General features: G+C 35.3%; 1 protein-coding gene across 4 annotated transcripts in view; it reads left to right on the top strand.

Moving 5' to 3' along the window:
* CDH18 (cadherin 18) overlaps positions 1-27,217 on the top strand; it is a 588,690-nt gene that overhangs the window by 354,020 nt on the left and 207,453 nt on the right. For all 4 annotated transcript variants that reach the window (XM_036849393.1, XM_036849392.1, XM_036849395.1 and 1 more), the window contains exon 4: positions 9,747-9,866. In XM_036849393.1, coding sequence (XP_036705288.1) covers positions 9,747-9,866 — 120 coding nt within the window. The remainder of the gene's footprint in view (positions 1-9,746; positions 9,867-27,217) is intronic.

The following is a 27,217-nucleotide window of genomic DNA, read 5'->3' as shown; positions in this document are numbered from 1 at the left end:
ATATGCACACACACGCACATACACAAAATAACACTTATACACATTTTATAATAAAATTACGTATAATTATATATATATATATATATATATATATATATATATATATATATATATACACATACACGTATATACAATAATAATAAAGTAACCAGCCTAGTGAGGCAATAAAACTCTGTGGTCTATACTTTGATTTACCTCATTCAATGCTTTGCAAACACCTGTATGTACAGAACCAAAGTAGCTCGCATGTGATATATTGATGTTTGTATATTTTAAATAATCTAGCTCATATGTTTAAATAATTTGATCTCAGGAATTAGTTTTGGTATACATCAAGAGAGAAAACAGGAAGAAACATTGTATATAGATGAGCCACAGAGCAAGAACTACAATTATAAAATATTTTATGTAACTGTATCATAAAGGCCATTTTCCCCAAACATTGTGTAGTATTTTCAATTCAAAAGAGTCATTGTCAGCAAAGTTCCACAGCAACATTGTAGAGGGTGGCAGTTCAGTAGACAGTGCCCCTGAGGGCCGATAAGTTGACACAAAGTAACACTAGCCCAGCCATAGTTTGCAGTGTGAGTGAGAAATCAACTTTTATTGTTTAATGCCTCTGAAATGTAGGGATTGTTACTGCAACATAATTTAACCCACTCATTTTGATATTTCTCCCCTTGACACGTCAGAGAGGATATTCCAAAAGTATTTTGAAATACATAAGTATTTCAAAAAGGAATCATAATAACAAGATAGGGTGCCAACAGTGGATAAATCCAGAGATTCCAAAAATTCCAGAGCATTGAAAACATTAAAAATTAATTAATGGGGTAAAAGAGACAGATCAAATTTACAGGCCTAAACACTAAAGGTGAAAACTGTTCTGCCCCCAAATCCCTTGTAAATACAAAAAAACAGAGGAAGTCACTTGGGCAACTTATTAAAGATTTCAAAGCAAGGAAGAATTTTTTCAACCTATTCTGTACATACAAAGAAAATGTGTTTTATTAAAGGCTTTGATTTTGGTTTGGTTTGGTTTGGTTTGATTTTCCTAAGGATGGCTCACATAGGGGTATTGGGACATAAGGATGAAGCAGAAAATAGCTTCCAGTAAACCAAAAAACCCACATAAGCGGGGAACAAAAAAGAATAAAAGAGCTCTTACCAGTAGGTGAATATTTCAAAGTCCTTGCTTCTGATGCAAACGACTCCTCCCTCTGGGGACACGAGAGTCCTTGATCTGCCTGGCAAATATATGAACCCATTCTGCCACACTTATTAAGATGTAGCACTCCAACTTAACAAGGGAAACATCAAATCCATTTTTAAAATTTCTATTTTAAATTTTATGTTTTCTGCTTTATTGAGGTATAATTGACAAATAAGAATTGCATATATGTAAGGTGTACAACTTGATGTTTTGATGTATGTGTACATTGTCAAATGATCACTATGGTCAAGCTTATTAACATATCTATCACCTCACATAGTTACCATTTTCTTTTTTCCTTCCTTTTTTTAATGTGTGTGTGTATGTAGTGAGAAGACTTAAGATCTACTCTCTTAGCAAATTTCAAGTATGCAATACAGTATTGTTTACCATAGTCACTTTGCAGTACATTAAATCTACAAAACTCATTCATCTTGCATAACTGAAACTTTGTATCCTTTTCCAACATCTCCTCATTTTCTCTCTCCCTGCCCTACCCCTGGCAGCCACCACTGTATTCTCTGTTTTAGGAGTTCGAATATTTTAGATTCCACATATAAGTAAGATAATGCAGTATTTGTCTTTCTGTGCCTGGCTTATTTTCCTTAGTATAATGCCCTCCAGGTTCACCCATGTTGTTGCAAATGGCAGGATTTCCTTCTTATTTTAAGGCTGAAATATAACTATATCGGTATCACATTTTCCTTATCTAGTCATCTCTCCGTGGACATTTAGGTTGTTTCAAATATATAACTGAAAAAATTCAAAGATGAAAAGATGATGAATTATATATGTTTCCTCAGAAATCATTACAGGCACAACATCTGCTGCCTAAAATCAATGTAGCAAGAGATAGGGATTTAAACATTTTATCTATAATAATAAAAGTAATGCTACCATAATTAAAATTAATAATGTAATTAAAATTGCATGGTGGGGGAGAGATATTGGGAGGTAATGTAGATGCAGTGCATCCTTCATCTTTAATTATATCAATGACAATTTTCAATTGTGATACAATCAGAAAATTTTAAATTAAAATGAAAGAACAAATATTAGGGCAAAGAAAATATTGCTACTTTTAATAGTAGATCTGGTAGGAGTAGGTATGGGACTAAGACATAAAGAGGATTTTAACTTTATATCTGTATTGTTATGTTTTATTTTTGGTTACTGTAAAATATGGAGACTGTGCTATTAAAATATTTAAAAATCAATTTTTCAGCTAACTGGTGATAAAGAAATTGAAATTATTATATTTCCTCGATGATTGATATTCATGACTGAATGTCAGTTGTTTATGTGAGTGGATATGTACACATATATTTACAAAAATATATATAATATATAGCATATACTTTATAATCTTCTATTAAACACTTCTGAAAAATTATTGCAACTTTTGTGGCAAAGAAGGACAAAATATTTCTGTCCCTGGTATTCTGTTTGGTAGTAATTGTTTCATAGTTTATTGGTTTTGATTTTATTTCTGCTTTTCTTTTTATCATTGAATGAAAATTCAGCTTAAATAATAGTGTGTTATTCAGAAAAATGCTGAATTTGTTAATAACTTTTATTTTTTAAATGGAATACTTGGTAAAGCATGAGCATTAAAGCAACTTATACAAATTCTAATTTTTGATAAGAAATTGATATAAAATCAGCAATTATGCAGTGGACTTGATTATCACACATGCTAAACTAGGGAATACTTTAAGAAGTATTGAATTACTGTTCCTCTATATCTGTAAATAAATAGATTGATAGATAGAGTGTATATATGTATGAATTTTCCTCCACGTTAAAAACATTCTCCCTGAAAATCTCATTTTTAAATTTTGCATAAAATAGACAGCTCTCCAAATGATATACTTGTCACATTCCAATATGTTAAGTAATTTCAAGTTATTGAATGTAAAGAACACCCAGATTCTCATTTGAAAGTAGTAACTCTATTAGAGTCAAGTACAGAACCTAATCTTTATATTTGGTAAAGTATAGTCATTATCCAGAAAAGAAATGAAGGATACTTGGGGAGAAACTTGTTAATACCTTCTGTATGCATTGGAGCTTAATCAAGAAAATCAAATCCACTGTCATTTAGTTCAATAGAAGGGACTGAGTCTGTGGAACAAGTTACAAACATGGTAGGAGAAATGAAAGGCCACATGGTGAACTGTGAGGCAACCACTGAAGGAACTGAGCATCCTTATGGCTGGGACGGTGGTGTTACCTGACCCAGGAGCTGGGTTTTAGTGGACAGACATGGGAAACACTAATCAATGTCAATGACAGGTGTAAGATTCCTACAAACAGCAGAACAGGGTAGGAAAGGAATGTGAGAGCAACATGCAAATGGATTTAGAAGATATGTAAGACTGGTGGGGATATGATAGTCAAGTCACGTTTTACTGCAACCATTTACTCTGTACAGAAATCAAGCATTCTATAAGGCTACAGAAGAGTACATCACTGGTGTCAGTACTTGGAGATTTCTTCCCCCGAAGTATTTTACATACAGCCTCTGCTGACAAAATATATTTACTGACTTGGCCTTTGGCTATGGTGTGTATATGGGGTGAAATATAATGCTGCCTCTCTACAAGTAGATGCATCTGGACAGCCTTTACATACCACCAAGGAAACAGACAAGTACAAGGCAGAAGATCTTGTAACTATTAACACTCAACAGATCATGGCTGAATGGAGCGATGGCATATATGGGAAAGAACGTCACAGCAAAACAGATAGGACCAGCTTGAATTCTGCCTTCTCCAATTGTCAACTATATAACCGTAATGAACCCCGATGCTCCCACCTGTAAAATGGCATTGGGTGTAATTTTCTCAATAGATGTATCTTATTATTAAATTAAATGGCATATAGCAGAGGGATCACACATTACTGGCACTAAATACATATTATTTCCTTAATTTTTTCATTTATGGAATATGATAAAAAGTTTACTTGAGTAATGTCAAATCTCACATTAGGTAGTTCCATAAAAAGGATCTAATTGGAAGAACACAGAAACTAACAATAGCTGTGATTGAAAATATACAATTAGAATAGTGAATTCTGCTCTGTTACCCAGATGTTTCATAAGTGTACTTGCAGAGGTTTTTTTTTAATCCAGTGACTCTTGGGTGAATACTCAAGGCTTTACAAAATTACACGATGACTGGAATACTGTGCTATTTCTCTGTTGGTGAAATTACAGCCCTCCTGTGAGGAATGAAATTTAAGTTGTATCTTGATGACTATTACTTTTTCACAGTCCCTGGAAAAATCTTCTGGGAATTGAGCCCTAAGAGATTCCTTCAGAGAGATACTCTCAGCCTTCATAAATCTCCAGCTTATTTTTACTTAGAGTTCTTGCTCAATGTTAATTCACTTGAGATTTTAACAGAGCTGTGAACCCTGACAAGTCATGCATAATGATTTGCAATCTCAGAGAATATTTGCTTGGTATTAAAATGCCTTATTAAATATTTCAAATTGATCTACCGAGACTTTCGGGAAAGTCCCCTCTGTTTCTCATTGATATGTAATGTTACAAAATGTGTGCTGTTTATAAAACAGTAGTACAAAAAGAAACCACATGGAAAGACTGACACACGGCAGTCCCAAAAGGAAACAAGACAAGTTTTATTGTAGAAAAGAGATCTTGAAACCTTTTGTATGTACTTGATTCTTTTCAGATTTGTTTCAAACATCAGCTGAGAGGCTCTAATCCCTAGCACGGGATTAGCTAAGTGTGCACCATAGGAAATATTTAATGTGAAAATATTGTACACTAAATAGACGATGAAACTTTAAGATGCAATGTTTCTGTGGTTATTGTTTTTAATGAAAACAGTTGTAAAAATTAAAAATGCGGGCTTCCCTGGTGGCGCAGTGGTTGAGAATCTGCCTGCCAATGCAGGGGACACAGGTTCAAGCCCTGGTCTGGGAAGATCCCACATGCCGCGGAGCAACTGGGCCCGTGAGCCACAATTACTGAGCCTGCGCGTCTGGAGCCTGTGCTCCGCAACAAGAGAGGCCGCGATAGTGAGAGGCCCGCGCACCGCGATGAAGGGTGGCCCCCGCTTGCCACAACTAGAGAAAGCCCTCGCACAGAAACGAAGACCCAACACAGCCAAAAATAAATAAATTAATTAATTAAAAAAAAAAAAAATTAAAAATGCTTATATAGCACTTTTTAAAGTTTTCTTTGATTGGAAGCCAGTTATGTAGGGAAGGGACTGTTGGTTTAATATCTATTGACCAAATCCATATAATAATTTCCAGAGAAAATTAGATAATTATTTTAATATTCTAGTGGAATAATGGACTTTTAGGTATCTTTACGTATTTTTCTTTGGAAATCTAACACTGTAGAGGATAATAATTTTCTCTCTTCTATTATGTACACAGTTAGGGCCCATAGCATGAATAAAGGAATTGAATTGTCCAATGTGGGATACTTTTCTGAGACATAGATATATCCATACTGATAATTTCTTTTTTACTTAAACTTCTAACCAGGAATAAAAAAGTCTTTATTAAAATGACCAATGTAACTAATTAATTTACTTAGAATGCTAATAGGTGGATCGCTAGTAATGCCTAATATTCAGAAAAAATATCAAATACCATTAATTCCTACCTAATTTAATTTTATCTACTTGTGAGATTAACTTTTGATTTTATCTCCTTTTTGATGTATCTGGCATCAAATAGTCTAGGATATTATCCATCATTTTTTTCTTGGCTTGTAACTTCAGACTCTTGTCCAGAGTCAAAGAACAACCGTAAATTCTGAGAATAAATGTCACTTCCTTCCACTGCAGCCGTAGTACAATGTATCAGTTTGCTAGGGCTGCTTGCACCAAAGGACCACAAACTCGGTAGCTTAAGCAACACAAGTTTATTGTATCACTGTTCCTGAAGCTAGATGCCTGAGGTCAAGGTATCAGCAGGGCCATGTTCCCTCTTCAAGCGCTGGGGAAGCATCTGTTCCAACCCTCTTCTCCAGCTTCTAGTGCTTTGCTGGCAGTCTTTGACTTACCTTGGCTTGTGCAAATATCACCTTGATCTCTGCCTTCATCTTCACATAATGTACTTCCTGTGTGTGTATGTGTGTGTGTGTGTGTGTGTTTGTCTCCCTCTAAATTTCCTGTTTTTATAAGGACACCAGTCATGTTAGGGTAGGGGCCCAAACTACTGCAGTGTGACTTCATCTTAATTAATTACATCTATAATGACCCTATTTCCTAATAAAATCACCTCTTAAAGCACTGGAGTTCAGGAATTCAACATATGAACTTTGAGGGAAAACAATCCAACTCATAACACACACCCTAAGGCGTTTTATGTTTTTATTATTTATATATTTCTAATGAAAAAAAAAAAAAAGCCTTTTTTTCCTTAATGTAAAAGAACTTCCAAAAGCACCAATGGTTCTTAAAATGTTCCCATCAAACCTTCAAATAAACAAGAAAATAAAATAAGTATAATGTTTTCCTTTTGGTTTAGAACTCCTTGGTAGGGAATCTTTGAACAATTTATTTTCCACCCCTGCTATTTAACTCACTCCTGCTGTATTCTGGGGCAGGTTGATTTTTGGTTGAGTTGTGCTGTGCATATATACCTATGCTCCCTTCAGCCAGCAACCTGTTTACTCAAAGTGGCAGACTGATACCTTCAGATGCCACCAAAAACAATGATAGAGGTAATTTACTGTTCTTTGCTTTACACACAGATAGAATTGCCCACTACCCTTGCGACCAATGGTACAGAGGTGTCTGTGATTGATAATGACCATACTTTTTGACCACGGTAGAGAGTTAGTATATTTTCTTTCTCTCCTCTGGAACTCTTTTCTGCTCTGCCCACTTCTTTTTGGTACTTTAAACCATCACTTAGTCAACACCACCATACTACCTTTTTTTCTTTTCTTCCTCTTTTTCTCCTTTTTCTTTATTTCATTTGTCACTCCACTCACGCATCGCAGCTTTCACTTAACAAGCCTGGGCTTTTAAAGACAGCTCAAGCCAAGCAGAGCACTCTTTCTTTCCTGTGGTGGTCCAGCCTGTCACAGTAAATGATGTGTGATCTTGCACTATTTGCCTTTCCCAGTTTTCTTCATGGAATGGTTGCTTTGGGGCTACAGTTTAGACATTAAAATTATTTAGACCTAAATCACTATTGTAAGGCCACAGCAAGTTTTAAAACCTGAGCATTTTATAACTGTGGTTTCTTAAAAGATGGCCATTATTTTACTGCTTTCTATCTATACTGTTTTTTTTTTTTTTGAATCCTAGTAATTCTTGTATGCCTGGTATGATCAGCATTTTTCCTATAAGATCAAACATTTGACTGGTATAATTTTATAACATTTTAACCATAGTATGGGCTTTTTTACACATTTTAGAGTCTGACCTGGGTACCTACTACAGATTTTAATTTCTTCAATGAGGTACCAAATGAAAATGCCTCCCTCCTAAACCAACATTTTTGGGTAAATATCTACCTACTGGTATTCTCTGAACAAGTTGGAGAGATGAATATGGGTATGGAACAGGTGTTGAGAAGTCACAGCAGAAGTGTTTAATATTCTACAGTAATTATTATACTTAGTCATGGAAGAGGTAGTCTACATGTGACTAGCTCTGAAAAGTTTATCAAGCCAGAAATCATAGTGCTATAATGAGAAAAATTATGGTACACATCCAAGCCCAAATAAGGCTCTCTAAGAATGGACTAACAGTGAAGCAAGAAGATATACATTTTAAACTTTAAAATTTGAGGTCATCATAGATTCACATGCATTCATGAGAAACGATATAGATTTCTTGTACCCTTTACCCAGTTTTACCCCATGCTAACATCCTGCAAAATATCCAATATAAAACAATATCATAACCAGGTTATTGAAATTATTTACCAATTTTATTTAGATTTCCCTAGTTTTACCTGTGTGTGTATGTATGTGTTTAGTTCGCACATATCCATAATCAAAATACTGACCAATTCCAGCATCATCGTTATCTCTCATGTTGCCCTTTTATGACCAAACCCACCCCTTTCCACTCCTTCTTTCCCGACTCTGGCAACTACTAATCTGTCATCCATTTCTAAAATTGCATCACTTCAAGAATGTTAAATAAATGGAATCATATACAGTATATAGCCTTTGAGGACTGTCTTTTCCCCTCCTGGGTATGATTCCCTGAAGAATTTATCCAAGTTAGTGCATATATTAATATTCTGTTCATTTTTATTGCTAAGTAGTATTCCATAGTAATACTGTACCATGGTTTGTTTAACCATTTTCCCGTTGAAGGATATCTGGGCTTCTTCCAGTTTGGTGCTACTAAGAATAATGTTGCTGTGAATATTTGTAAATAGGCTTTTATGTGAGCGTATATTTTTATTACTTTAGCATAAATGCCCAAGAGTGCAATTTGCTGGATTGTATGGTAAATGTATGTTTGTTTATTAAGAATTTTCTAAACTTACATTTCCACCAGCAGTGTATGAAAGGCCTAATTTCCTGCCAGAATTTGGTGTCACCATTATGTTTTATTATCCACAATTAGAAATTTCTCTTAGGTATAACACAGTCCTTTTCTTCTGAGTGTGCATAATTACTAGTTATATTTTTGCTTAGCATCTCAATGTAAAAATACTATTTAGAGGCCCAAATCATTGCATTTTATTAAAAATCTATATACAGTCATCCCTCAGTATCTGCAAGGAATTGGTTCCAGGACCCACGTGGGCATCAGAACCTGGAGATACTCAAGTCCCATAGCTGGCCCTCCATATCCATATCCGTGAGTTCCATATCCAGAAATTCAGCCACTGCAGATCATAATATAGTACACCATCAGCAGCTGGTTGCATTCGTGGATGTGGAACCATATATATGGAGGGCCAACTGTACATTTATGTTCTGCTAATAAGGATTGTCAAATGAACTTGACATACTAAGTCTATTAACTTTCTAGGATCCTTTGAAGGTACAGAAAAAGTTTTGCTTAAAGTTGTGTCTGAATTCCAACATAGAAGTAAAAACTTTGTAGTTAAGTAGATATTAGACCCTTAGTAGGTGTGTCAGACCTAAATCATAGACTTAATTATTAAAAGTAAAAACTGCATATTGTCAGTACCCCCAGCATTGTTCAAGAGTCAACTGTACACTCTCAAAATACTTTTGATTTTTATCCCCAGTTAACACCTGTTTGATTCTTGAGCATTGACCTAACCCGACACTGATTATGTGAGGGTTAAAAGAGACCCATTATAATGGTATCAGCATATAAAGAATCACATTAAACTATCTGAAACCAAACACTCCATTCTGGGCTCTCATTTAGGACAATTAGTGGCACGGAAAGAAAGCAGGGACCATGTTTGAGAGATAAATCTAAGAAATACAAGAAATTATCACGCTCCATAAGTATTTCAGCATTACCTTTTTCTGTGTACAAATTAATCATGTGTTTAATGCCATCACACACTAAAATTTGTTTTCCTGAATGCACAGGTACCTCTGTTCTACAGGTGACAGCCACTGATGCAGATGACCCTACCTATGGAAACAGTGCTCGGGTGGTTTACAGCATTCTCCAGGGACAGCCCTACTTCTCTGTAGACCCTAAAACAGGTTAGTGTCTTTATGGATAATTTGTGTGCAGATGCATGCTACAATAAAAGAAAGCAATATTTTCATGTCTGTGTACTCTTCTACATTAGATATTGTTATTTTAGCACATTAAAAAATGCCCTCAAAAAAAAATGCCCTCACTTTTTCTAAAACAATGTGATTAAATAATTGAAGATAAATTAACTGCTCTCCTTAATATTTGATTATCCATCATTTATATCCATACCAGTAAAATGCTTCTTATCTTTGCATATTTCTGTAACATTTAAATAAATCCTGTCTATTTAAAATAGAGGTTACATAACGCTTCAGCCCTCAAGTATTGTGTTACGTAAAACAAATTAACTGAGAATAAAGCCAAACACATATAAGCATTTGTTAAGGAAAAATATGAATTCTGCTCCACCTCTTCTCTTTTTCTGTAGCCAAAATAATCATATCATATTATATTATGTGATGCCAAAATGAAAATGAAGGATACTCAAAAATTCATTTTAGGGCTATGTTATAGCAGCATAGTCTAAAAAACACAAAAACTCATGGCCTTATTGACAAATAATTTGTAAATAGAAACTTGGCTAAAGCTAAATATAAACCCATTTTTAATGTAGCTAAATGTTCAGTATGAAATGTTTCAAGTTTAATAAACAGTTTCAAGAACGTACACAATCAGGAGACACAGATGGAGCAGAGAGAGGTCCAGGATGTTCCAGCAGCTTCCTGGATCCTTTCTGGTCATGTGAGATGCATTCTGAATCAAGTTAACATGTGAGATCTTCAAGTAAAGGGCACTGCCACATAACTAACACAGAAGAGTCGTATTTGGTCATAAATATCCCCTTATCCTCATATTGTTACATAGCATACAACAATTTTTCAGGGAACCCTGCTCAGTAAGTCTACAGATTACAATTTATTAACCATTGTCTCAGACAGTGAGGTACATCAGCTGAAACAATGCTATGGACAATCAGACTCCAATAGTTAAGCCATTAGATTGCTAGGAGGATTGTCATTATCATGTTTACAAGAAGGTGCCTTCTTTCTTTCCCTGGTGCACTCCAACACAAAGTACACTGGGCACGAAGAGGTCTCAGACATACTGCTTAACCCCTTAAATTTCTATAATTTAAGAAGAAAAGAATGAAAAAGGTGTATAGATATAGATATGTAAATGAAGAATATACACATATATATCCACATATTATATGCATTACAATTATAAAATGAATTATAATATTTAATTAAGTGAAATAAAAAATAAGAATTGGGAGATAATAAAAATAAACAACATAATGTGACCTAAGGTGAGTATGAGATATATAAGTTCTTGTAGTACTAAGCTATTACGGAATAATTAGAAATAAAATTGTTTATTAACCGAATAATCAAAATTCTGGGACAAAAATTATATATCTATATATATACGTATATATACACATATATACGTGTATGTATATGCATATACGTATATATATACATATATATGTACATGTTCTGGTAGGAGACTTTTAAATTAATTGAAATTATTTTTTATTGAGGTGTATTTGACATATAACACTGTAAATTTAAGGGGTACAAAATGTTGATTTAATGCACTTACATATTGTAATATGGTTGCCATTGTAGTGATAGAAAATCTTAAGCCAAATCATTACTTGATAATAGCATTGCTCATTTTGTGGTACTTTCCCAATAACCATGGTTCTTTTATATGTGAAAGATGTGTATTTCTCACTTTAAATATGCATCTTCCTGAAGGAAAGAAATGAGGAGCCCGTTCCAGTTACCTTGTTTTAGGATTACACACACACAAACACATGTTCATGCATGCACACACGTGCACACATACATGGATTTACTCAACTGTCCTTATAGAAAGCCAAATTTTTATTTATACATAAATATTATATTTACTTAATAGAACATGGCTAGGGTATAGACATCTTATATGGATTTTAAAACTTTCCGCACACTTCTTGATCTTCTTTAATACCAAATACCAAATTCTGTGTGTTAGTGTATGTCTGAGTTATCTGTCTGAGTGTTTGCATGTGTTGGTGTGAGCACATGCAGGTAGGTGTGTGTGTGTGTGTGCATGCATATTTACTTTGGACGAAGAAAGCAGGCCACTGAGGACAAGATTTGACTAGTGTTAGGCTCTGCTATAGTTTGTGCTTTAGTGAAGCAAATACGTCAAACACAATATTCAAATAAAAATTGCATTTGGTTGTACATATTTATTATGGGTTAATTAAGTACTTCAGTAAACAAAAATAATTATCTGAAATATAAATAAGCTGCTATTCAGGTACTGCTCTATTGAAATGATCTTTGCTCCTACAATTTTTTGTTCCTTTCTTTAAGCAAAATGATTTGTTGAATGAAGTGTATGCCTCCACGTTGATATGTTTTAATTTCAATATTGTATTGTCTGAAGCATCATGGGAGTCTATGGATATATGCTCTACTACAAAGATTGTTTAAATATGCAAATCTCTTAGCCTGTTGTCTGTAGAAAGTGCTAAGAGCAATTAGAAAACAAAATGCTGAGTATTCTCTTCAAAGCTAAGACTTTTTTGGTAATTTAAGCTTAAAAGACCTCTTACAATTCAATTAAACATCCTTAGAACTAATGGATTTAGTGAAAATTGTGCCTTAAATAACTGGAATAAAATACAAACATACCTAGAACTAAGGAATCAGTTGCTATAGATGAGATGTTATATAATAAATGTTGGGATAATAGTTACTTAAAAATGTACATTTTAATAGTAATACTTTAATTCTATCATCTCATTTGGCATGACTATATTATAACGTTTCCAATTAGTACTTTCGATGATGACGAATTATAATAAATCAGGACTTTTGTGCCCAAATAGAGTTGTGAGTGATTATGGTTAAGGTCAGGACTTTGGATTGCCTTGTTTCCATTATGTTAAAAGGTACATCTTGGTACTTAACCTGATTTTCCAATGACAAGCTGCCAATGAGGTCTTGCTTCCTATTATATTAACTATGTATGAATTGCTGTATCCAGAGAAAATAATTTTGTGGCTCTTGAGTTACTATACTATACACAATTTGTTTAATAAGGTATGCATTGTTTTCTACTGGAATCCCATTAATCAATATGATGAAACATAAATCTTGTGAATAACTTATTGTTTCAAATAAGTTTTCTTGCAGAAACTATTTCACGATGTTTGCTTAATGTATAACGACAAAAGAGGAATACCCATTAATGAGTGATTTAACATTAACTACTATTTGAAAGATACAGAAGACTATGAAAAAATAACTGAGATGACAATGAATTGTAAAAGACATATAATATTTCTGGCCAGACTCATGTAGAAATCGTGTTAATGTAGGCTTTATGAGGATAATTCTACTTAAATATATTCATTTTAACTCAGCAAGAAAACACTTTTAGAATTATTATATGGAGGAACCATTTTAATGTTGATGAAAACTATTAACCCTAAGCAAAGTATTTTGAGGAAGGCAGCTGAGTAAGAAAGCCATATGAAGTGGTCAGAGAACTGAAGTGAAGAGAAATCTGGGCTTATGGTTGTTTATTAACACGACTCAAATGTCAATCGTACTCTAGTTAATACACTGTCAACTGCTTTAAAAATAGATCTGTATGTACAAGGACTCTTTGCTTCTTTAGAAACTACAAAATTTAGGTCAGGAGGTGATAACAGAAGCTTGATGATTGAGTTGCTATAAAATAACTACTTCCCTTGACTTAGGTGGAAGACAAAACCAGAAACCTACCATGTTTCTTTCCAGGGTCTTAGACTGGAGGATTCACAAAGGGCAGGTATGAGGTTTTTAAATGAGAATGCATATCTTTGAATGGTCGTGGTATTTATAGCCACTTGATGATTTTCTCCACTACCTGTTTCATAGTCCACAACTTATGAATTACTTCTTGTTATTTTAGCTGGTACATATATGTTAACGTATGCCTGTACCTATTTCACATGGGAATGTGTTGAATCTTCCTTATGGTCAATTCAGGAAACATGAAAACCTGGATTAAAACCTGATGTCAGGGAAAACGAGGGTATGCAGGTTTACAAAATCCTATTTATTCTTTATTTACAACTGCTTACAGCACTAGCAGTGGTGAATACCAGCTCTTTTGACCATAATTAATATGAAACATAAATCAGTGATAGTCAATGATGGATTCTGCGTAAATGAAACTCATAGTGGTTTTTTGCCACACACCTAATAAAGACTATTGACACATTTATGCAGTTTAATATAGATGCACTTATATTTTAAATTGTGAATCATTTTTCATACAATATTAATTTTTACTTATTTAAAATGAATATTTAATTAGAAAATATAGTAGCTTAAAACATTTCTGTTGATAAATTCTACATTTGATTTTCAGATACATATGAATAGTAATACTAGAAAGACTACCTTTTAATTATATATATATATTTTTTCCATTTTCTTTTTTTTTCTTCTTTTTTTTTCCCACACACACACACACACACACATACTGTATTTTATTTTTACAAGAGATAAATAGACTGACACCAAGCATTGTACATGGATGACCACAACAAAAGCAACAATGATTGCAGTTACCAAACATGAAACACACTCATACTATGTCATAATATTGACATTCAGTCCAGTAATCCATTAATTATATATTGATACAAAGAACATACCAGATTTTTTTCAACACTTCTAGTTCACTTTAGTACTTGAATGTTTCTGTGACATGATGTTAAAAAAAGGGTAGACGTTGGGTTTCAAATCTCTTGTCTGTCAAACCTTTCTGCATTAATGACATGCATTCCACAGGGAACAGGGCAGTTGACATCAAATAAAATGCACTTCACCTAGTGATGCCTATTGGTTCTAAAGGCACAAATAATATTACTACTTATTTTTAAAAGGCATTATTGTAAGTATAATAAAGAAATATTTAATTGGCCTTCCTATGAAAACAAATAAATATTTAGTCATGTTATAGTTTAATTAGTATAGTGAAGTAATTCATATTTATTATTTTTCCAAAATACCAAGGGTTATTCCAAAATGACTTGGGAATACTTCATGGTCAAATCTTAGGATGTACTTAGTATCATAGTAAATTGATCAAGCGACTTAAATTTTATGTTCTAGTTTCCTTGTATATATATTTATAATGATAATGCCAATTCCAGTGAGGAGGGTAATGCAATGCTCTTACTTAAGCCAGTCATTGGAAAAACATAGGTACTCAGTAAGGTTCTCTCATTTTGCTCTCTTTCCTTTAACATTGACAAGAATTTCCAAAATTACTATATAGTTCACCATGATGAGTTTGAAAGAGTCCATCTAAAGTAGAAAAAAAAAGATTTCATTTGGAAGAATATTTTTAGTCCAAATAACTACACAAAATTTTAAAAAGTAAGAGTTCCACTATTAAATCTTATGTAAATTCCTTTTCCGAAATTTCAAGAAAGTTGTGTGTATAAATATTATTTTTTTCTTGCTTATTGTAATTTTTAAATTTAGTTTTGAAATTTCCTTTTTTTATCACTTTTAATTCTCCACTGAAATTATTAATCTAGTCTTTTTAAAAAAATCTTTATTGGAGTATAATTGCATTACAATGTTGTGTTAGTTTCTGCTGTGAATCAACTATATGTATACATATATCCCTATATCCCTTCCCTGTTGAGCCTCCTTCCCACCCTCCCCAACCCACCCAACTAGGTGGTCACAAAGCACTGAACTGACATCCCTGTGCTATGCAGCTGCTTCCCACTAGCGATTTTACATTTGGTGGTGCATATATGTCAATGCTACTCTCTCACTTCGGCCCAGCTTACCCTTCCCCCTCCCCATATCCTCAAGTCCATTCTCTATGTCTGCATCTTTATTCCTGTCCTGCCCCTAGGTCATCAGAAGCATTTTTTTTTTTTTTTTAGATTCCATATATATGTGTTAGCATACAGTATTTATTTTCTCTTTCTGACTTACTTCACTCTGTATGACAGACTCTAGGACCATCCACCTTACTATAAATAACTCAATTTCATTTCTTTTTATGGCTGAGTAATATTCCATTGTATACATGTGCCACATCTTCTTTATCCATTCATCTGTTGTTGGACACTTAGGTGGCTTCCATGTCCCGGCTATTGTAAATAGTGCTGTAATGAATATTGTGGTACATATCTCTTTTTGAATTATGGTTTTCTCAGGGTATATGCCCAGTAGTGGGATTGCTGGGTCATATGGTAGTTCTAGTTGTTAGTTTTTTAAGGGACCTGCATACTGTTCTCCATAGTGGCTGTATCAATTTACATTCCCACCAACAGTGCAAGAGGGTTCCCTTTTCTCCACACCGTCTCCAGCTTTTACTGTTTGTAGATTTTTTGATGATGGCCGTTCTGACCGGTGTGAGAAAATACCTCATTGTGGTTTTATAATTTCTTTTTTTTAACATCTTTATTGGCGTATAATTGCTTTACAATGGTGTGTTAGGTTCTACTTTATAGCAAAGTGAATCAGCTATACATGTACATATATCCCCATATGTCCTCCCTCTTGCATCTCCCTCCCACCCTCCCTATCCCACCCCTCTAGGTGGTCACAAAGCACTGAGCTGATCTCCCTGTGCTATGCAGCTGCTTCCCACTAGCTATGTATTTTACATATGGTAGTATATATAAGTCCAAGCCACTCTCTCACTTCGTCCCAGCTTACCCTTCCCCCTCCCCATGTCCTCAAGTCCATTCCCTACATCTGCATCTTTATTCCTGTCCTGCCCCTAGATTCTTCAGAACCATTTTTTTGTTTGTTTTAGATTACATATATATGTGTTAGCATATGGTATTTATTTTTCTCATTCTGACTTACTTCACTTTGTATTACAGACTCTAGGTCCATCCACCTCACTACAAATAACTCAATTTCATTTCATTTTATGGCTGAATACTATTCCATTGTATATATGTGCCACATCTTCTTTATCCATTCATCTGTCAATGGACATTTAGGTTGCTTCCATGTCCCAGCTATTGTAAATAGTGCTGCAATGAATATTCTGGTACATATCTGTTTTGAATTATGGTTTTCTCAGGGTATATGCCCAGTAGTGGGATTGCTGGGTCATATGGTAGTTCTCTTTTTAGTTTTTTAAGGAACCTCCATACTGTTCTCCATAGTGGCTGTATCAATTTACATTCCCACCAACAGTGCAAGAGTGTTCCCTTTCCTCCACACCCTCTCCAGCATTTATTGTTTCTAGATTTTTTGATGATGGCCATTCTGACCAGTGTGAGAAGATACCTCATTGTCGTTTTGATTTGCATTTCACTAATGATTAGTGATGTTGAGCATCCTTTCATGTGTTTGTTGGCAATCTGTATATCTTCTTTGAAGAAATGTCTGTTTAGGTCTTCTGCCCATTTTTGGATTGGGTTGTTTGTTCTTTTGATATTGAGCTGCATGAGCTGCTTGTATATTTTGGAGATTAATCCTTTGTCAGTTGCTTCATTTGCAAATATTTTCTCCCATTCTGAGGTTTGTCTTTTCCTCTTGTTTATGGTTTCCTTTGCTGTGCAAAAGTTTTTTAAGTTTCACTAGGTCCCATTTGTTTATTTTCGTTTTTATATCCTTTTCTCTAGGAGGTGGGTCAAAAAGGATCTTGCTGTGATTTATGTCATAGAGTGTTCTGCCTATGTTTTCCTCTAAGAGGTTTATAGTGTCTGGCCTTACATTTAGGTCTTTAATCCATTTTGAGTTTATTTTTGTGTATGGTGTTAAGGAGTGTTCTAACTTCATTCTTTTACATGTAGTTGTTCAATTTTCCCAGCACCACTTATTGAAGAGGCTGTCTTTTCTCTATTGTATATTCTTGCCTCCTTCATCAAAGGTAAGGTGACCATATGTGCGTGGGTTTATCTCTGGGCTTTCTATCCTGTTCCATGGATCTGTATTTCTGTTTTGGTGCCAGAACCATAGTGTCTTGATTACTGTAGCTTTGTAGTGTAGTCTGAAGTCAGGGCGCCTGATTCTTCCAGCTCAGTTTTTCTTTCTCATGATTGCTTTGGCTATTCAGGGTCTTTTGTGTTTCCATGCAAATTATAAAATTTTTAGTTCAAGTTCTGTGAAAAATGCCATTGGTAGTTTGATAGGGATTGCACTGAATTTGTAGATTACTTTGGGTAGTATAGTCATTTTCACAATGTTGATTCTTCCAATCCAAGAACATGGTATATCTCTCCAGTGTCTTATAGTTTTCTGCATACAGGTCTTTTGTGTCCTTAGATAGGTTTATTCCTAGGTATTTTATTCTTTTTGTTGAAATGGTAAATGGGAGTGTTTCCTTAATTTCTCTCTCAGATTTTTCATCGTTAGTGTATAAGAAGGAAAGAGATTTATGTGCTTTAACTTTGTCTCCTGCTACATTACCTAATTCATTGATTAGCTCTAGTAGTTTTCTGGTAGCATCTTTATGATTCTCTGAGTGTAGTATCATGTCATCTGCAAACAGTGACACTTTTACTTCTTCATTTCCGATTTGGATTCCTTTTATTTCTTTTCCTTCTCTGATTGCTGTGGCGGAAACTTCCAAAAGTATGTTGAATAATAGTAATCAGAGTGGGCAACCTTGTCTTGTTCCTGATCTTAGTGGAAATGTTTTAAGCTTTTCACCATTGAGAACGATGTTGGCTGTGGGTTTGTCATATAACGGCTTTATTATGTTGAGGTAATTTCCTTCTATCCCTACTTTCTGGAGAGTTTTCATCATAAATTGGTGGATAATTTTGTCAAAAGTTTTTTATGCATCTGTTGAGATTATCATGTGGTTTTATCCTTCATTTTTTAAATATGGTGTATCACATTGATTGATTTTCATATATTGAAGAGTCCTTGCATTCCTGGGATAAACCCCACTTGATCATGGTGTATGATCCGTTTAATGTGCTGTTGGATTCTGTTTGCTAGTATTTTGTTGAGGATTTTTACATCTATGTTCATCAGTGATATTGGTGTGTAGTTTTCTTTTTTTGTGGCACCTTTGTCTGGTTTTGGCATCAGTGTGATGGTGGCATGGTAGAATGAGTTTGGGAGTGTCCCTCCCTCTGCTATATTTTCAAAGAGTTTGAGAAGGGTAGGTGTAAGCTCTTCTCTAAATGTTTGATAGAATTCACCTGTGAAGGCATCTTGCCCTGGGCTTTTGTTTGTTTGAAGATTTTTAATCACAGTCTCAATATCAGTGCTTGTGATTGGTCTGTTCATATTTTCTGCTTCCTCCTGGTTCAATTTTAGAAGGTTCTACTTTTCTAAGAATTTGTCCATTTCAACCAGGTTTTCCATTGTATTGGCACATAGTTGCATCTAGTAATCTCTCATGATCCTTTATATTTCTGCAGTGTCAGTTGTTGCTTCTCCTTTTTCATTTCTAATTCTGTTGACTTAAGTCTTCTCCCTTCTTTTCTTGATGGGTCTGGCTAATGGTTTATCAATTTTGTTGATCTTCCCAAAGAACCAGCTTTTAGTTTTGTTGATCTTTGCTATCGTTTCCTTCATTTCTTTTTCATTTATCTCTGATCTGATCTTTATGATTTCTTTCCTTCTGCTAACTTCGGGGTTTTTTTTTTGTTGTTGTTGTTCTTCTTTCTCTAATTGCTTTAGGTGTAAGGTTAGGTTGTTTATTTGAGATGTTTCTTGTTTCCTGAGGTAGGATTGTATTGCTCTAAACTTCCCTCTTAGAACTGCTTTTGCTGCATCCCATATGTTTTGGGTATTCGTGTTTTCATTGTCATTTGTTTCTAGGTGTTTGTTGATTTCCTCTTGATTTCTTCATGATCCCTTGGTTATTTAGTAGCGTATTGTTTAGCCTCCATGTGTTTTTATATTTTACATTGTTTTTTTCCTGTAATTGCTCTCTGGTCTCATAGCATTGTGGTCAGGAAAGATACCTGATACAATTTCAATTTTCTTAAGTTTACCAAGGCTTGATTTGTGATCCAAGATATGACCTGTCCTGGAGAATATTCCATGAGCACTTGAGAAGAAAGTGTATTCTGTTGTTTTTAGATGGAATCTCCTATAAATATCAATTAAATCCATCTTGTTTAATGTGTCATTTAAAGCCTGTGTTTCCTTATTTATTTTCATTTTGGATGATCTGTCCGTTGGTGATAGTGGGGTGTTAAAGTCCCCTAAAGTCCCCTGTGTTACTGTCAATTTTCCCTTTTATGGCTGTTAGCATTTGTCTTATGTATTGAAATGCTCCCATGTTGGGTGCATTGTAATTGTAAACAAATATTTACAATTGTTGTATCTTCTTCTTGGATTGATCCCTTGATCATTATGTAATGTCCTTCTTTGTCTCTTGTAATAGTCTTTATTTTAAAGTCCATTTTGTCTGATATGAGAATTTCTACTCCAGCTTTCTTTTAATTTCCGTTTGCGTGCAATATCTTTTTCCATCCCCTCACTTTCAGTCTGCCCCTAGGTCTGAAATGAGTCTCCTGTAGACAGCATATATATATGTTTTGTTTTTGTATCCATTCAGCCAGTCTTTGTCTTTTGGTTGGAGCATTTAATCCATTTACATTTAAGGTAATTATCGATATGTATGTTCGTATTACCATTTTCTTAATTGTTTTGGGCTTGTTATTGTAGGTCTTTTCCTTCTCTTGTGTTTCCTGCCTAGAGAAGTTCCTTTAGCATTTGTTGTAGAGCTGGTTTGGTGGTGCTGAATTCTCTTAACTTTTGCTTGTCTGTAAAAGTTTTAATTTCTCTGTCAAATCTGAATGAGATCCTTGTTGGGTAGAGTAATCTTGGTTGTACGTTTTTCCCTTTCATCACTTTAAATATGTCCTCCCACTCCCTTCTGACTTGCAGAGTTTCTGCTTAAAAATCAGCTGTTAACCTTATGAGGATTCCTTTTTATGTTATTTGTTGCTTTTCCCTTGCTGCTTTTAATATTTTTATTTTGTATTTAATTTTTGATAGTTTGATTAATACGTGTCATGGCATGTTTCTCCTTGGATTTATTCTGTATGGGACTCTCTGTGCTTCCTGGAGTTGATTGACTATTTCCTTTCCCATGTTTGGGAAGTTTTCAACTATAATCTCTTCAAATATTTTCTCAGTCCCTTTCTTTTTCTCTTCTTTTTCTGGGACCCCTATAACTCAAATGTTGGTGCATTTAACGTTGTCCCAGAGGTCTCTGAGACTGTCCTCAATTCTTTTCATTCTTCTTTCTTTATTCTGCTCTGAGGCTGTTATTTCCACTATTTTATTTTCCAGGTCACTTATCTGTTCTTCTGCCTCAATTATTCTGCTATTGATTCCTTCTAGAGAATTTTTAATTTCATATATTGTGTTGTTCATCATTGTTTGCTCTTTAGTTCTTCTAGGTCCTTGTTAAACGTTTCTTGTATTTTCTCCATTCTATTTCCAAGATTTTGGATCATCTTTACTATCATTACTTTGAATTCTTTTTCAGGTAGACTGCTTATTTCCTCTTCATTTGTTTGGTTTGGTGGGTTTTTACTTTGCTCCTTCATCTGTTGCATATTTCTCTGTTTTCTCATTTTGCATAACTTACTGTGTTTGGAGTCTCCTTTTCTCAGGCTGCAGGTTCGTAGTTCCCATTATTTTTGGTGTCTGCCCCCACTGTGTGAGGTTGGTTCAGTGGCTTGTGTAGGCTTCCTGGTGGAGAGGGCTGGTGTCTGTGTTCTGGTGGGTGGTGCTGAATCTTGTCCTTCTGTTGGTCATGGCCACGTCTGGTGGTGTGTTTTGGGGTGCTTGTAAACTTAGTATGACTTTCGGCAGCCTCTCTGCTAATGGGTGGGCTTGTGTTCCTGTCTTGCTAGTTTGGCATGGAGCGTCCAGCACTGGAGCTTCCTGGCCATTGGCTGGCGCTGGGTCTTAGTGTTGAGACGGAGATCTCTGAGAGAGCTCTCACCGATTGATATTACGTGGGGCCTGGTGGTCTCTGATGGTCCAATGTCCTGGACTTGGCTGTCCCACCTCAGAGGCTCAGGCCTGACACCCAGCCAGAGCAGTAAGACCCTGCCAGCCACATAGCTCAGAAGAAAAGGAAGAAAAGAAAAGAAAAGAAAAGAAAAAAGAACACTTAAGACCCCAAACCAAATGGTAAAAGCATAACTAAACAGACAAAATCACACTAAGAAAGATACACACACACTCATAAGAAAACAAACAAACAACAACAAAAAACGAACAGTCAGAATCCCAGAACAAATGGTAAAAGCAAACCTAAAGAGACAAAATCACACAAAAAAACATACATATACACACTCACAAAAAGAGAAAAAGGAAAAAAAAATAGAAAATAATAAAATTAAAAAAAATTAAATTAAAAAAATTTAAAAAAAGAGGAGAGCAACCAAACCAATAAACAAATCCACCAGTGATAACAAGCACTAAAAACTAAACTAAGATAAATATAAAAACCAGAAACAAATCAGAGACAACAAGCAAACCCCAAGTCTACAGTTGCTCCCAAAGTCTACCACCTCAATTTTGGGAACATTCGTTGTATATTCAGGTATTCCACAGATGCAGTGTTCATTAAGTTGACTGTGGGGTTTTAATCTGCTGCTCATGTGGCTGAATGGAGAAATTTCCCTTTCTCCTTTTTGTTTGCACAGCTCCTGGGGTTCAGCTTTGGATTGGCCCTGCCTCAGCATGTTGGTCACCTGGGGGCATCTGTTTCCCACCCAGACAGGAGGGCATTAAAGGAGCGGCTGATTAGGGGGCTCTGGCTCACTCAGGCTGGGGGGAGGGAGGGATACTCTAGTTATAATTGGAATACGGGGCGAGCCTTTGGCAGCAGAGGCCAACATGACATTGCAACAGCCTGAGGTGTGCCGTATGTTCTCCCAGGGAAGTTGTCCCTGGATCACGGGACCCTGATAGTGGCTTGCTGCACCGGCTCTTGGGAGGGGAGGTGTGGACAGTGACCTGTGCTTGCACACAGGATTCTTGGTGGCTGCAGCAGCAGCGTTAACATTCCATGCCCGTCTCTGGGGTTGAAGTTGATAGCCATGGCTCACACCCATCTCTGGAGCTCATTTAGGCAGTGCTCTGCCTTCTGTGGGCAGATAGGGAAGGAATCTGCTCTCCTTGCACACCCAGAAACAATGGTCTCATGCCTCTTAGGCAGCTCCAGACTTTTCCCCAGACTCCCTCCCAGCTAGCTGTGATGCACTGGCCCCCTCAGGCTGTGTTCATGCACCCAACCCCAGTCCTCTCCCTGGGATCTGACCTCCAAAGCCCGAGCCTCAGCTCCCAGCCCCCGCCTGCCCCGGCGGGTGAGCAGACAAGCGTCTCAGGCTGGTGAGTGCTGGTCGGCACCGATCCTCTGTGCGGGAATCTCTCCGCTTTGCCCTCCACACCCCTGTTGTTGCACTCTCCTCCATGACTCTGAAGCTCCCCCCTCCGCCACCCACAGTCTCTGCCCGCGAAGGACCTTCCTAGTGTGTGGAAACTTTTCCTCCTTCACAGCTCCCTCCCAGAGGTGCAGGTCCTGTCCCTATTCTTTTGTCTGTTTTTCCTTTTTTTCTTTTGCCCTACCCAGGTACGTGGGGAGTTTCTTGCCTTTTGGGAGGTCTGAGGTCTTCTGCCAGCAGTCAGTAGGTGTTCTGTAGGAGTTGTTCCACATGTAGATGAATTTTTGATGTATTTGTGGGGAGAAAGGTGATCTCCACGTCTTACTCCTCCACCATCTTGAAGGTCTCCCCTATAAATATTTTTAATAAGAGAAAAATGCTTTTAGAAAATGTGGAATGGTAATTTAAAGGGAAATAAATTAGGCAAAATAACTAGCCTTTTAGCTTAAATATGACTGTCCCAACTCAGAATAGTGTCTCTAGATGAGGCAAAGTGGCATGCTTACTGTGAAGTAATTGTCTTTAATGCTTAGGTCTTAACCAATAATAGCTTTGATTCTCAAAAATGAGCTTTTCTTAACTTCTTGTAGTAGAAATCAATCAGCTATGAAAAAAGCACTTAGTGGATGGCCTCAATGCATTTCCTAGGATGTAACTGAAAACAAAGTTTGTAACATTCTTCAGTCTGCATGATGTAATTAAATACATCAACAATTTTGGTTCTATTTAACCTCAGTATTTAACTTCAAATGTATTTCATTTCAAAAATGAACAAAAAAATGTTTGTAGAAGATCATGATGTATGTTTGGTTAAAAGATGTAAAGCCTCTTTAAATGTTTTATAGATTTCAATATTAATTTTTCATAATTCTATATGAAAATCTACTTGCATACAGTTTTTCCCCAAAACTATATTTTATGTTTATTAATAACTAAGAAGTTAAAACATTTAATTATGGCCCACAATATCTGTAGAAGGTAGAGTATTCCACAGTAGAATATGTTTTGTCAGTTTTTCTCCTTCATAGCCCATCCCTAATTCATATAATAACAATAATAATAATTGCATGAACAAAAATTTTCAAATAATTTTCCTATGATTGAGTACATAACACACAAAAATATTAATTGGTAATCCCAATGCTAAAAAATTCGCCTCTTTTAGAGAAAAATTCAATGCAGTAATTCAAAGCTGTGTCATATCATCAATTTGCTGAAAGAAATATTGTCATACTTTGTCTTCTTTAGGAAAGAATTCTAAAGAGTTCCTGAACTGCAGCAGAGTGTATGGGGATTAACAACACAAGAAGTCCATTTTATATAGCATTTAAGAAATAGTTAACACACTATGGTAGACACAAGTGGTTGTCCACTCAATACTGATTTCTTACTCTGCTGATCCTATCAGAACTCTGATTTTCTGTGTAGTGACATAACTCAGTTAAAAAATTAGATTTCCTAGCTTCCCCACAGCTTCTGTCACCCAGTTCTGGTCAGTGAGATATAAAGGAAAGACCACTGGGGTTTTTAGGAAAGTTTTGTTATCTCTATACAGGTGCCAGTTCTTCCTCTTTTGGTCTTTCAATCTTCTAGATTTAAGTAGCATTGACATATATATACTACCAAATGTAAAATAGATAGTTAGTGGGAAGCAGCTGCATAGCACAGGGAGATCAGCTTGGTGCTTTGTGACCACCTAGAGGGGTGGGATAGGGAGGGTGGGAGGGAGACAGAAGAGGGAGGGGATATGGGTATATATGTATACATATAGCTGACTCACTTTGTTATATAGCAGAAACAAACACAACATTGTAAAGCAATTATACTCCAATAAAGATGTTAAAAAAAAACATGTAATTGTTGACAGTACGGTAGCAATTTTGTGATCATGCAACAAGTACACAAGATAAAAGTTACATGCAAAACATTGCGGAACAAAAGGCTGGCAGGGTTGTCACTCTGGATATGTTATTTTTATGTACAGGCACATTCAATGCTGATAGCTGGATCTTTGTGAAATGTGCTTTGCAGGACGATAAATCACCTTGATAGCACAATGCACTGCCCAGGCAGGTGTAGAGCAGGCTCCCCGAGATGACCTTCATTCCTCTCAATCCAAAATCCATGATCCACAGAGAGCACACTTCTCTCTGTGTATGAGTAGCCATTTTATAGTTCTCGTACCAGTACTAAACTGGAAAAGGAAATTTGTCATACTGGCTTAAGTTAAATATCAAAAGTTATACTAAAAGTTGATATTTGTGACATCAGAGAATGGAACCAAAGGCAGTTTTCTCTGATACTCCATTGAGAATGCATATTTGAAAAAAAAAATTACCGTCGTCTTGAAGTAGCAAAGTATTTTAAAGACACTATAGATGTCCGATAACTCTCCTTCTCAATAGCAAGGATATCATCATGTCCTATGACATGAACAAAATTAATAATATCTATTGAATTGAATTGCTATGGGTATAGTTCTCACGAAACAAAATTATAGATTAGTGTTCTGTGTTAGTCAGTTAAACTGTTTGTTTTAGCCTTAGATAGATTCATATAATTGAATGGGCTTAAATTGGACACTTAAGTGAATTTCATAGTATGTAAATTAAACTGAAATAAAGCTGTTGAACAAACAAACAAAGAAATGAAACCAATTGAATCTGCCTTTTCACAAATATCAAATTCTTGTAACAAAGTTTACTAGCTGTTACCAGGAAGGGAAAACAATAATTTCACTGACTGTAAAATAGAAGTGATAGGAAATGATAGGAATCACTGTTGGTTAATTAGAACATGTTTTATACTATTTCTTCCTGGTAAAAAAAAAAAACACATAGATTTATCTTCTTTTGTACTTCACTCTGTGTATCCTGCTCAATAGCGACTGTCGCAGAAAATGCCAGGAATTAATACATTGGTATCTTGAGTCCTATTAGCTGCATGGTAATTAATTTTTGAATACTGAATAGATGGATGACAGGAAATATTCCAATTGTATTGTTTAATCTTTAAACCTCATTAAGCATCATCTATGGAATGCAGTCACCAAGCAATTCAATTTTTCTCCGTATATTTATATTTATTCTAAGAGGCTATTTCTTCCCCTAAATGTACTGCAATCACGTTGAATTCCTTAGATTTTCTCCTAATCAAATATCTTAGATATTTAAAATGAAATCTAGACTGCCTTAGGATAATATTATTTATTTCTGTCTATTTATCTATCTATCTAGTATCTATTATAATATGATTGCTAATGTAGTGATATTTATCACATGACATAAATATGGTACAGGATTATCTATATTCACTATACTGTGCATTGGATTTCTATACTGTTCATTGGATTGGGCTTATTTACTACTTGTTACAAGTTTGTACCCTTAAAGACCATCACTCTTATCCCCTCAGCCCCTCCATCCCCTGGTAACCACCATTTTACTCCCTGTTTTTTACAAGTTTAATGTTTTTAGATTCTGCACATAAGTGATGTTATGACAGCTCCTTTAAGATGTGGACATGACTGTGTTTTTGTTGCCCTCCAAACCAGATCCCACATAGTGACTTACACTTGGAAATATGTTTCTAGTTGTCTTTACTCAGGAGATATATTATCTAACTGTAACTACAAAATTAAGTCTATAAAAGTTCTGTAGAAAAAAATGATTTTTTTTATTGCGAATTTGATTTTATGTAATTGTTATTTTTATTACACTTTCTAACGTGTGCCTCATCTTTGGTCTTCTATAAACATCTTTTTAAAATTTTTCTATTTCTGTCAGTCATGTAACCTAATAGTTTAGGATCTTTCTTAAATGCATGACAGAAAATTAGTATCTAACTGCTGTTAGAAAACTAAGTATTTGGGGGGATCATCATAAAAAAAATCATTAGTGAGTTGCAAGATCACAAAGAAAACTATTCCTGACAAATAAA

The sequence above is a fragment of the Balaenoptera musculus genome, chromosome 3 (genome assembly GCF_009873245.2).
Source record: "Balaenoptera musculus isolate JJ_BM4_2016_0621 chromosome 3, mBalMus1.pri.v3, whole genome shotgun sequence".
Lineage (NCBI taxonomy): Eukaryota > Metazoa > Chordata > Mammalia > Artiodactyla > Balaenopteridae > Balaenoptera > Balaenoptera musculus.
Note: the sequence above shows the minus strand (reverse complement) of the source record. Positions and strands in the feature narration are given on the sequence as shown.